Raw genomic sequence first — 12205 nt, 5'->3', positions numbered from 1 at the left:
GATAGGACCAAATTCAAATTCTTGCTGAAGATTTCTTTTCGAAATTATGTTTTTTTTTTAATTGAAGCAGTAGCTGTTTGTGAATTAATACAAAACTGTTTCTTCCTGTTGATGTTTAGAGTGTATCAGGATCCAGTTTCAGGGTGGCATATGTAAAAAATTGTGACTCTTTCATCTGTCCATGATTCATTTGATCCATTAGGATATTCGTTGTTAAGATGAACATATTTAGTCATTCAGTTTTGAGTTAAACGTCTGAAACGTCTGTTCTCTTTGACTTTATTTAATTAGATTTGGATAAAAATAATGTTAGGAGGAAAAAAATTACTTTGATGCGAGTATATCATAAGATATGCCTGGTTCCTCAATAGAAAAAGACTCTTGAATAAAATGACGCTTAATGGTATATTTTTAGATGATCCACAAAGTATGAGACATCAAAGCATGGTTTCAAAGACCAAAATAAGAACTATAAAGTTGTTACTCATAGTTGTGATAGGTTAGTTCTAATAATCAAGGAAGTAACGAGCAGAAATGTAAAAAAACACTTCTAAAATAAAGAGTAGATATGAAAAAAGACCAAAAAAAAAATAATAATAAATAAAAAAAATAACACGTACAAAAAGAAAACCATGGTAAATGAGAAATTCGGTTTTCACCTGCAATTGGGAGGATGAACCAGGTCCATCAGTAGGGTAATTGTCCTCAACATGTCTAGACTCATCCGCCGAGTTGCTATTGAAATGTTAACCCCGAAGTAGACGAAGAAAAAAAAACAGAAAACATTGACACGGTAAGACATGTTGCCTTTTTAGACGTCGAAATTACCATGAGGAAATACGATAAATTAAGAAATTTAATTTCAGAAAAAAGCTGAAACCTTGAATCATTTGAATGAGAAGTATAAATAAAATTAGTCAATGAATGATAAAAGCCAACTTAAAAAAAACAATCATCAAAACAGAGAGTTAATCAAAAAAGAAAGAAAATACTCAAAACAGCAAAAACAACTTAAAAGTAGACAAATCAAATTTAGAACTTCCGGAAAACATTTGATCGATTGCAAATGTTATCGTTCGTGCAAGTAAGACCAAAATGCGACTAAATAATATCTTGAGTGTATATTGTCTTTCTTTTTGTTTCAGTATACATCATATGCTGGGGTCCAATATTCGTTGGCAGTATTTTTCATTTGTATGGAATTGTGACAAACACCAATTGGATTAGTACAAGCTATGCACTAGCCCCACTAAACAGTCTTGCGAATCCAATAGTTTTCCTTATATTTAATCGAAAGATGTTTCTGGAAAGAGATTTGAGAAAAAAAGGAAATTGCCTTACACGGACACGAAATAATCCCTGTTGTAGTCATTCAGAAACTTTCATATCACATACTTAATCCTTTCAAAATCGTATGAAAAAATTAATTAAGCTTTAAATTATGCTGAGTTTGATGTGTTACTAATCGTAGTTTGCATACTACTATCGGCTTAAACACTTAAGCGTTTTAAAATTCATTTGGTTTTCCTGAAGATGATTTAGCTGTGCGATATTTATGTCGTTCAAACCTATGTTGTTGAATTCGTAACCTTTGAAGAAAACGTCGATGTAGTTGTGATAATGTTTAGAGACCTATTCATGCATTTTCTGAATCCTCGACAGACAAACAAAACATTTTAAAATTAACGACATAATTATAGGTTTACGTACCATTACTGCTTCAATTGTCATCTATTTTCACTAGTTTACTTTTAATTTGTCCTCCATCAGCAGCCGCTAAAAAAACGAAGTCAGCGGTCAGCTTAGTTCTACAAATAATGAAAAAAAATATCGCACTTGTGTGTAAGGTACGAAGTGCTATGCAAGTGATGCAAAATGAAATGAGTGATCTAGTCTTATCAGATATTAAGGGATAATTTTTAAGTACATAAGAAACATTAACTTGGTAATGTGGATACAGCTAGAGTTCATTGAGTAGCAAAGGATCAGTTTTCTTGGAATTACCCCCCATTTAAATATTTATGATAAAGCAAAGCTCGAACAATCATTTTGATTTATGAATATTGTTATCCTTTTTATCAATTTCTTTATATATTGAACTATCTCATTCTGCTCTCAACAGTCATGATCTTTAAATGTTTTGTTGAAATGTTTCGTCTGTGGTATAAGTGGTAGGGGTTTTCCGCTGTTGTCATATCGTGTCACTCATATCCGACGTTTCTCTCTCACTCTACTTGTGTATTTTTTTTTATATTTATAGATTGTATTTATTTCTGGTGTAATCTTTTAAATGTGGATACATTCTTTTATTCAGTATTCATTTACGATTGCTAGTTAGAAATAATTAGACCGCGTAAAAATACAATGAACAATAAATGATAGACCGAGGACCCCGTTAAGACCTGCTACAGTTCTACACAAATACGATTTGTGTTTTAGGACACGAAACGTACATTGTGTTTCTAATTTTCCTAGAAGGTGTGTTGACAAGAACATGTATTGTGATTTTAGTTTATTAATATTTTTCATCATTTTACGCTTGTGGCATGAATGTATAAGGAATTCATTCTATAATGTCTTAAGAGATTGAGTTGTGGAGACAGTGTTATGCCTGAAAATGCGTTTAAACTATCAATTAAATATATCATAATACATTCTAAGTCTTGTGACAATTGATTGTGTCATTATAAAAAGTATTCTTGAGACAGCAATATTCGTTTAAAATTAAAGCTGAGTTTATATATGCTTTATCATTCTCATGAATAATATTTCATTCAAATAGTTGTTGATGAGCCTAAATTGTATTGTAGTTTTGGGGGGAAATTGTCAACATTTCGTTGATTCGTGCAATGTTGAATTCATTGACTCAATTGGCGTTTATCACTTTATCGGTATCCGAATTCTTGATATAACCATAACTACATGGCCATTATAATTGGATCCCCTCGATAAACAGTTCTTTGAAAGAAGTTTATGCACTAATGCTGGTATTATCATTAATTTAAAATTGTAAGACACTTTTATGGATTAGGTTTGTGTTGGCTTTTTAATATGTATAACCGCAGGTTTTAGAATGCAAAAGTTAATCACAAAAGCTTTAAGTTGATAGTATTGCATGGTATATCTTTCCATATAACTCGCGATCTATGAATATACTCGTATATACAACGTGTTATATCATATCATACATGTCAATAAAAAATAAAAATATTAATATAATCATTATATGCCTTAAAGTCAGCTGAATATAGAAAAAAAACTGATCAAATACCTTATATCTCAAACATATTGGAAACATAGAATTAATATCTTTGCAGTTACATTTCTCCCATTCTTTACGTGTAATTAAACTATTTATATTTGGTTAGAGTACAATCCCTATACATTGTATACCTAAACTATCATTACTAGAAACAGAAGATCTTTTCTGTCAAAACATCAGGCTTAATATGGTGTGGTGCATCAAGAAAAAAAGGCATTGTTGCAGTATCCAAGTATTTATACTTCATAACCTTCAGAAATAACTATCACAATATTTGTTGTTTGCCTTTCTAAAGCGACGGTGTCAAATTAGGTTGAATATTTTTCCGCACCTTTTCCTTCATACAAGTAGTCAAGACATAGTTACTTCACAAATGATTCAGAATTAATCTAAATAGTTTTCAATTTTTTTCTGAATGTATTGAATATATTTGATGCACATAGGGCAAATTGAGAAAAAAAAGAAGTGTCCTAACTGCATGATTCTTACACAGAATGATACTTAAAATGGCGTAAATGACAATGGCAACATAGCCTAATACCTTACAATGAATCGCCTGACATCCGTTTTGACCACATTTTATCATTTATCCAATCCGTGCACTTCAGATTCGTTATTACATTTGCAGTAATAAAACTTGTTGTGCTGACTAAAACTTCCTTTATATATCTCTTACATGTACAACCCAATGCAATTCGTGACCTCGTGTTGAGACTTACAACTAGTAATGAAAGTAGTAAAAAACCAATACATGGAAAACCTACTTTTCCACCATTGCAACCATCAAATATAACATGAGATGAAAAATACAAAATATAAGAATTAAACTCGTAGAATTATTTCCACCGCGAAAATAGTGACAATTAGTACACCGAATAAGTCGTTTACAATAACACTTACCCGCTAATTGTTAATCAGTATTGTTCATGTCTACATACATATATAGTTAAATCAGGCAAGGGTTATGGGTTCGACGGAGAAAATATTATTAAATTGTATGGTCTATTTGTCCCTTAATTAAAACAAATGTTCCTTATGAATGGAAATCGCTCAGAACACTCACTGTATATCCCTCTGATCTTCAATAAAATATCATTATTTAGCTTATCAAAATTTAAGATACGATTTCAGCTTACATGTAAAGAAAAAAAAAGAACTGTACAACTGCATATTTTTCTGGTCTTTTGCAAACAAAATAATCAAGAACTAATCTTGCAGTGCAACTGTCCTCACAGAGAGGGCTGAGCACCGAAAATGACAATCACCATGCAGGATATTATATCGAAATTTAAAATTAATCAGAATGAAAAATCTTAGACATTTAGACATATGACATACAAAAACAAACAGTTTAAAACAGTTTAATGAATTGCCTTAACAAATTGTGTCTATGCTTTAGCGATCTAGTTGTAATATTTGTACTGACATATATTACTTTGAGTATACACAAATTGTGTCTATGCTTTAGCGATCTAGTTGTAATATTTGTACTGACATATATTACTTTGAGTATACACAAATTGTGTCTATGCTTTAGCGATCTAGTTGTAATATTTGTACTGACATATATTACTTTGAGTATACACAAATTGTATCTATGCTTTAGCGATCTAGTTGTAATATTTGTACTGACATATATTACTTTGAGTATACACAAATTGTATTTATGCTTTAGCGATCTAGTTGTAATATTTGTACTGACATATATTACTTTGAGTATACACAAATTGTATCTATGCTTTAGCGATCTAGTTGTAATATTTGTACTGACATATATTACTTTGAGTATACACAAATTGTGTACTATATTTGTTGTGTCCATTGTTTATGTACCAATCCATGTTAATGTCAGACACTACCTATGGTAGAGATGAAAGAGTAACCAAGGGAACCTAGTTTAAAGCGGTTATCAAAAGAATGTAATCCAGGGACAAAGACCAGACATGGAAAACAGACATACACAACAAAGAAAATAGAGTAATTGAAATCATACATACAAAGCAACAAATGTAAATGAGCTACTCGGGCTCCACTAAAAACTGGGAGCATGGACCAGGTGCACCAGTAGGGAAAGCGTCCTCTGCTTTTGTAGAAACACCCGCCGAGTTGCTCATAAAAAGTCAAGTCCGGGGTAGACAAAAGAGGAAAAGAAAAATATGACACGTTTAACAAATCAGTTTTCATGGCGCAGATGGATACACCGTAGCGATCCACGAGTTCATGATGGCGACGATAAAACTTCTGTAGTGATGACTTCAATCTTCTAACGCGATACAAAACGCTGCATATTTTCGGAATGCTCTGGCACAATCTATGAGCTATGATATGAACACTCCATACGCAGGTGCTGAAGGGATGTTGCCACTGATGAAAGGAAAGTTGACAATTCTGTATGAAAAATCACCACGTTTGTCGTAAAGTTTGGCAAATAGTTTTCCTTTACCATCGATTTCCAAGTGTAGGTCAAGATATTAGGCTGACCTCACAGTGTCTGTGGTATCTTTTATCTCAAGTTCTTTAGGGTAGATGTGATGTATCAAATCCTCGAAATTAGGATTGTTTAAAGATAATACGTCATCTATATGGCGGAAACTGAGATTAAATGATCTAGCTAAACGATAATCTTTCTTTCAGATCAAATCAGCTTTAAAGCCAGCCTAATAAGAGTGAAGGAATATGTCAGCAAGTAGAGGAGCACAATTTGTTCCCATTGGAATGCCGACCGTTTGTTGAAATGCGTCCACCACACTGGACAAATATGTTGTCCATTAAAAATTCTAGCATTTTAAAAAAAAGCATTTTCTTCTGTATATTTGGAAGATGATTATTTTTACAAAGTATGAGGAATCTCTACCAAGAACTATATATTTGTATCTAGGTGTACCATCTTTTTTTGAAAAAATAACGAAGTATAATGTTTTTAAGTCGAGATTTTAACTGAGTATTAGAAATAGAAGTATATAGTGTTGAAAAATAATACGTTTTAATGCTATTATACTCTGATAATAGTCTTGAACTGATTTTCTCCAAAAGATCTTTCGAATATTTCAGGATCCACATTGAATTAATACCACTACGGCAGTAACAGTTGATGTTATAGGATGGCAGATCCTCTTTGACAATTGTGAGTATAGAAGTCAAAAGTTTAGAGAGAGGTCTGTTGGTACACGTTGCAGATCCAGCCATGTAACGTTTTTTGTATGGATTCTTGGTGGGTTTAGGAATCTAGTACATAGATGGTAAATTGCAATCATCGTCCTTGATAGAGAGACTAATAGAGGATAACACAGATTTATGGTTGTCCACAATCCCTTCTTTGGAAAGTGTGGTAGCAGTATAGGTCTTATCACTGCTATTATTTTCTACGTCTACCTCTGATAATAAATATTGGACGAAAAACGTTTTGCAGACAAAAACAATGTTGTTTTGGGATTTGTCTGCTGGTACGACAACATATATGACATGTATAGTAGCCAATATTTCATGGTGATTTATGGTGTAGGAAAACCGACAGAACAAACGATATCTTTCGAATATATATGCTAGAGTTTTACGTTAAGACAGGCCTTTTGGTATTCATGTCTGCATTTTGTCTCAAACTACAACATTCATATCCCAATAAAACAAACCAAAAATCAAACCAAATGCGGAAAAATAGCTATTGCAAAGTGCTATTTGCATATATACATGTAATCTATATATTTTTCATCTCGAAATTATAACAACCGAATGATTAACTGAGACTGGTATATAATCTATAACTTTTTTTGAATTAGCAAAAAATGAATTCGGAAGGTTTGTAACATGCTTGAAACACTGATGTATATAAAGACTGTTACTTAATTTGCATAGCGAAGAAAATACAATGAGTATGAAAGCCTGATATTCCATGCTCGAAAATTTATGACATGACTATGTTACGGTAGGTGCCAGAAATCCAAGACACATGTTAAGCTTAAACCCCAAACGGTGTCGACCTAGCGATAACAAGTTCAACGCCTTAACTACTCTGATACTTTGCTCCTGTAGGTAACATGATAATGATGCATGATTTAAGGTGTCAGTCCCCGTGAAAGTCAGGCAGAAGGTGAAACATATGAAATCACCCATAACTTTAAACGTGAAACTTTACCTGTATAATTACATTCAAGACAAAAAGATGTACTTTCAAAATCATTGTGGCATAATATGTCATTTAATTTACTGCTGATTGACATTTTTAAAAGTTTGACAGTTTTCCGAATTATTTAGGGTTCGGTTTACCAATATCGTATTTAAAATAGAAAAAAAAAACATTTTTTTCATTCTTGACTATTTTCCATGTGTATCATTTTCAAATAAGACTACAACGATCTGCCATTGTAATTACCTTGATGACTAACCAGCAGCTTTTACTCATTAATAAGGGAGACAAGGAAAAAATACATAAATTGATATTATTTAATTCATTGCTTTTTTTTCTCGAAATAGATAATACTTGATTTCAAATTAATCAACTTCCTAAGCTTTTTAACTCAATTCAACTATACAGACAATTTTTGACATAAACTAAAAATAATGCAAATTTTACTTTTCTTGATTAAACACCTACAGGTCTTAGGTAAATGTTCTCCACATTGATTAAACACCAACAGGTCTTAGGTACATGTTCTCCACATTGATTAAACACCTACAGGTCTTAGGTACATGTTCTCCACACCTACAACAACAATATGACAGAATCCATCCAAAAAAAAAATAACATCAAAATAAAACAAAACAAACAAACACATTATAAAAAACAAAATCAAAATGAATAAAGGACGTATTCTATTAATGAAAAAAAAAATAGAAAAATAAAAACAAACAAAACACTGTGGTTTTTACTTTTCTCATATCTTCAGAGCACATCTATGGGCACCTTTTCGAAGATAAGCAAAATGCGATGATATACGATGATACAGTGTTTAATTTTTGGCTGATGCACGTGAATTGAAGTTGAAATATCAACAGTTGTCAGGAAATGTCTTAAAAATGTTCTTTTTTATAATCATTTATATGAAAAAAATATAATTTCTGTAACGAATGTAATGACTTGTGTTTCTTAGACGGGATAACCTTCCCATTCAATGTTGAAAGGATGAGTAGGAAATTGGGGATATCGAGTAATCAAGGGAACCAAGGTTATAGGGTAATCAAAAGAATGTAATCCAGGGACAAAGACCAGACAGGGAAAACAGACATACACAACAAAGAACATAAAGTAACTAAAATCATACATACAAAGTAACAACAGCAAATGAGCAACTCGGACTCCAGGTGCACCGGTAGGGTAAGCGTCGTCTGTTTTTCTAGAAACACCCGCCGAGTTGCTCATAAAATGGCAAATCCGGGGTAGAAAAATGAGGAAAGGAAAACTATGACCCGTTGAATAAATCAGTTTTCATGGTGCAGAGTTTAGGGAATGAGATAGGAATTTCGCCGTATCTAGAAAGGGAAAACGGGGAGTCATTTTTTATTTATAAGAGAGTATGCAATAAATCATATATACATGGGATTCTATGAGGACTTAGAATTTTCTTCTTGATTTAATGATTTATTCCACTTCGTCCGTGGGTGGACATAGGGCGACTACAGTTTCTCTCCATTCGCTTCGGTTTTGGGCGATGGTGTTACAATTCTTCCACGTTAGTCCTACTCTCTTCAGTTCAGAGTTCAAACCCCTCCTCCAGGTGTTCTTTGGTCTTCCTCTTTTTCTTTGCCCTTGGGAATTCCAATCTAAAGCTTGCTTTGTAGTGTTTTTATTGTTCTTCCTTAAAGTATGACCAATCCATTTCCATTTTCGGGTTCGAATGGTGTTTTCTATTGGTTGTTGTTTTGTTCTTTGCCAGAGTTTCTTGTTTGTTATTTTTTCTGGCCATCTGATATTCAGTATATTTCTTAGGCACTTGTTAACAAAGACTTGTATAGATTTCATGGTGTTTTCTGTTTCTCTCCAGGTCTCGCAACCATATAACAGGACAGACTTAACATTGCTGTTGAAAATTCTGATCTTAGTAGCCGTTCTCAGTGTTCTACTTTTCCATACTGGCTTTAGAATGGAAAAAGCCTGTAATGTTTTCATCTTTCTGGCTTGTACATCTTCGTCAGTGCCTCCAGTTGTACTCATGACACTTCCAAGGTACGTAAATTTATCTACATTCTCTATCTGTTGGTTATTTACCAATATTGGATCCATCTGGTTTTGTTGGATTCTCATGGCTTTGGTTTTGGCGGTGTTGATATACAATCCTGTTCTTTTAGCTGTTTCTTCGAGATGGTTGACCTGGTGTTGGGAATCTTGAAGACGATGCGATAGTGTGCATATGTCGTCTGCAAATTCGAGGTCTTCTAGACGAGATGTTAGTGTCCATTGTACCATGAGGGTCGTTGTAAGCTGTTGTTGCTATCCAGTCGATGACTATGAGAAAGAGAAGGGGAGAGAGAATGCATCCTTGCCTTACGCCAGTTGTTACAGGGAAAGGATCCGTCAATGTACCAGCATGTATGACCTGACAAGATAATTCTTCATACAGTAACTTAATCATGGAAATAATATTAGGTGGAATCCCATAGTGTCCTAGAATGTTCAACAAGACCTGATGATCTATGCTGTCAAATGCTTTCTGGAAGTCAATAAAGTTTAGATATAGGGATGACTGCCATTCGATCGTTTGCTCAATAATTATTCTGAGTGTAGCAATCTGGTCGACACATGATCGTTCTTGTCTAAATCCAGCTTGTTCATCTCTCAGCTTGCTATCAATCTCTTCTTTCATTCTTTGTAAGATTATACTGCATAGGATTTTACTAGGAATGGACAAAAGAGTTATTCCTCTCCAGTTGTTGCAATTGGATTTGTCCCCCTTTTTAGGTAGTTTTACCAAGAGTCCCTTTTGCCAGTCTTTTGGAATTTTTTCTTTTTCCCATATCTGGTTTAATAGCCCAAGAAGATATTGAATGGTAGTGTCATTCATGGACTTGAGGGCTTCTGGTGGTATGCCATCGATTCCCGCTGCTTTCCCATTCTTCAGATGTTTTAGGGCTTTTCTTACTTCATTTTCGGTAATTTTGTCAGTCTCTATGTTAAGTGTTGGACCTTCTTCAAGTATTGGTGGATTTGTTGGTGGTGGTCTGTTCAATACCTCACTAAAGTGTTCTTTCCATCTGTCAAGCTGATCTTCCAGCTTTGTGAGGGTATTGTTGTTTTTATCTTTGACTGGTAAATTTTCATTTTGAGAGATCTTTCCACTGAGTTGTCTTGTGATGTTATACAATGTTTTGATGTCTCCTTTTAAGCAGGCGTTTTCAGCTTCTACTGCTAACTTTTCAGCATGGTTTCTTTTATCTCTTTTACAGCTTTTCTTCACTTCTCTGTCTTTTGCGCTGTAAAGGTCTTGCAGGTTTTTCTTTTGCTGTCTGGTTTTGGCACTCATCAACTTTTCTTTTATTTCCCTTCTTTCAGATATTGTATCCCATGTTTGATCTGACATCCATTTCTTTCTTTTCACTTGAATGAAACCAACTGTTTCTTCGCATGCTTCCAGAATGGCTGTCTTTGTTGAGTTCCAGATATCATCAATATCATTGTTCATTTCTTCGTTGTCAAGATCTAATAAAGTACTAAATCTGTCCCTGAGTGTAATTTGGAAGTTTTCTTTCACTTTCTGATCTTTAAACTTCTCAACATTAAACTTCCTTTTTGTAAAGCTTGAGTTTAATTTTTCCAATTACAAGGTGGTGATCTGATGCTGCGTCTGCTCCACGTTTTGTTCGTACATCTTGTAATGAAGATCTCCATCGACGGCTTATTGTTATGTGGTCTATTTGGTTTTCAGTGTCTCCAGATGGTGAAATCCAGGTGGTTTTATGACAAGATTTATGTGGAAACCAAGTACCGCCAATTACTAGACTGTTTATAGCGCAAAAGTCAGCAAACATCTCTCCGTTCTCATTCATTTGCCCTATTCCATGTGGTCCTATCTCCCTTTCTCTACCTCCTCTGTCATCACCTACTTTGGCATTCAGATCTCCTAAGATGATAAGGATGTCTCTTTTAGGAACGGCATCAACAACTGATTGTAATAAGTTGTAGAAGTCATTTTTATCATCTTCGTCTGCGGTGTTTGTTGGTGCATACACCTGTATAAATGTTGTTTTCTGGAATCGAGTGTCAAATCTAGCTGATATCACTCTTGCAGTATTGGATTCCACTCCAAAAGCGATTTCTTGGCTTTCTTTGTAAGCATGAATCCCACGCCTTTGTCATGTATGTCGTCTTCATTTGGATTTCCTGAGAATATGACTGTATGACCTGAAGATAGTGTTGTCATTCCAGCTGTATTCCATCTTACTTCGCTGAGTCCTAGAATTTTGATATTGTATCTATCCATTTCGTTCGCAATTTGCAAGCTTTTGCCACTTTGATACATTGTTCTAACATTCCAAGTGCCTATGGTTGTTGGTTGTTTTGGTGAGAACAACTTCATCGGCTTTCGCGTCATTTGTTGTCCTCGATGTTTGGTTTGGTCCTCTTTCTCCGAGGAATGACTTTTACTGTAATCGTTTCTGTAACCATTTGTATCCACTAGTGGGGGGTTGGCCCTCTAGCTTCAGCTTTATTTTAATGTGGTGGTCAGCAAGTCCCTCACATGCTTTTGTATCAGAGTTAGCTCTCCTAGATAGGTTCCCTACCATGGGTGACGACTCCTTTCTAGCCGGGTTTTACATCAGAGTTTCCTCTCCTAGACAGGTTCCCTTTCAAAGGTTTGATCCCAGTCTGACCATCGTTTTCTGTCTGGGTTGTCTCCCGTAGCCTTTGACTCAACAGTCCATCACAAGGCAGCGATCTATTTAACCCATAGGTGGGGCAAGGTTGGTGAGAGCCAGGGCGTGTTCCACGCGCCGGTGGGCCTGCACTCTGCA

The 12205-nt window shown here is 34.5% G+C and overlaps 2 protein-coding genes across 10 annotated transcripts in view; one reads left to right on the top strand and one right to left on the bottom strand.

The window, feature by feature from the left end:
• Window positions 1–2377, top strand: part of LOC148600013 (cardioacceleratory peptide receptor-like) — a 74516-nt gene extending 72139 nt beyond the window's left edge. For 8 of the 9 annotated variants that reach the window (XM_088557148.1, XM_088557143.1, XM_088557146.1 and 5 more), the window contains 2 exons: window positions 416–499; window positions 1146–2377. In XM_088557148.1, the coding sequence (XP_088413274.1) occupies window positions 416–499; window positions 1146–1399 (338 nt within the window). In that variant the 3' untranslated portion in view covers window positions 1400–2377. Of the gene's footprint in view, window positions 1–415; window positions 500–866; window positions 902–1145 lie in introns of all 9 variants that reach the window. The other variant, XM_088557152.1, reaches the window with a different exon arrangement.
• An 8592-nt stretch (window positions 2378–10969) lies between these two features.
• On the bottom strand, window positions 10970–11977 carry LOC148600012 (protein CFDP2-like). The gene is made up of 2 exons (XM_088558108.1): window positions 11838–11977; window positions 10970–11540 (listed from the first exon to the last, which is right to left on the bottom strand). Exons 1-2 carry the CDS (start codon window positions 11975–11977, stop codon window positions 10970–10972), a joined length of 711 nt encoding a protein of 236 aa, XP_088414234.1.
• Between the last annotated feature and the right edge of the window lie 228 nt (window positions 11978–12205).

This window comes from Perna viridis, chromosome 13 (genome assembly GCF_037379345.1).
Source record: "Perna viridis isolate PV_CMFRI_1.1 ecotype Kerala chromosome 13, ASM3737934v1, whole genome shotgun sequence".
NCBI lineage: Eukaryota > Metazoa > Mollusca > Bivalvia > Mytilida > Mytilidae > Perna > Perna viridis.
The sequence above is the reverse complement of the archived record's forward strand: the minus strand, read 5'-3'. Positions and strand labels throughout refer to the sequence as shown.

Bases quoted from the DNA above. Each gene is read 5' to 3' on its own strand.
- LOC148600012 (XM_088558108.1), bottom strand. From the start codon at position 11,977: ATGGTAGGGAACCTATCTAGGAGAGCTAACTCTGATACAAAAGCATGT. The intron at 11,541-11,837 runs GTAAAAGTCATT...TACATGACAAAG, and splicing joins TGGTTACAGAAACGATTACA to GCGTGGGATTCATGCTTACA.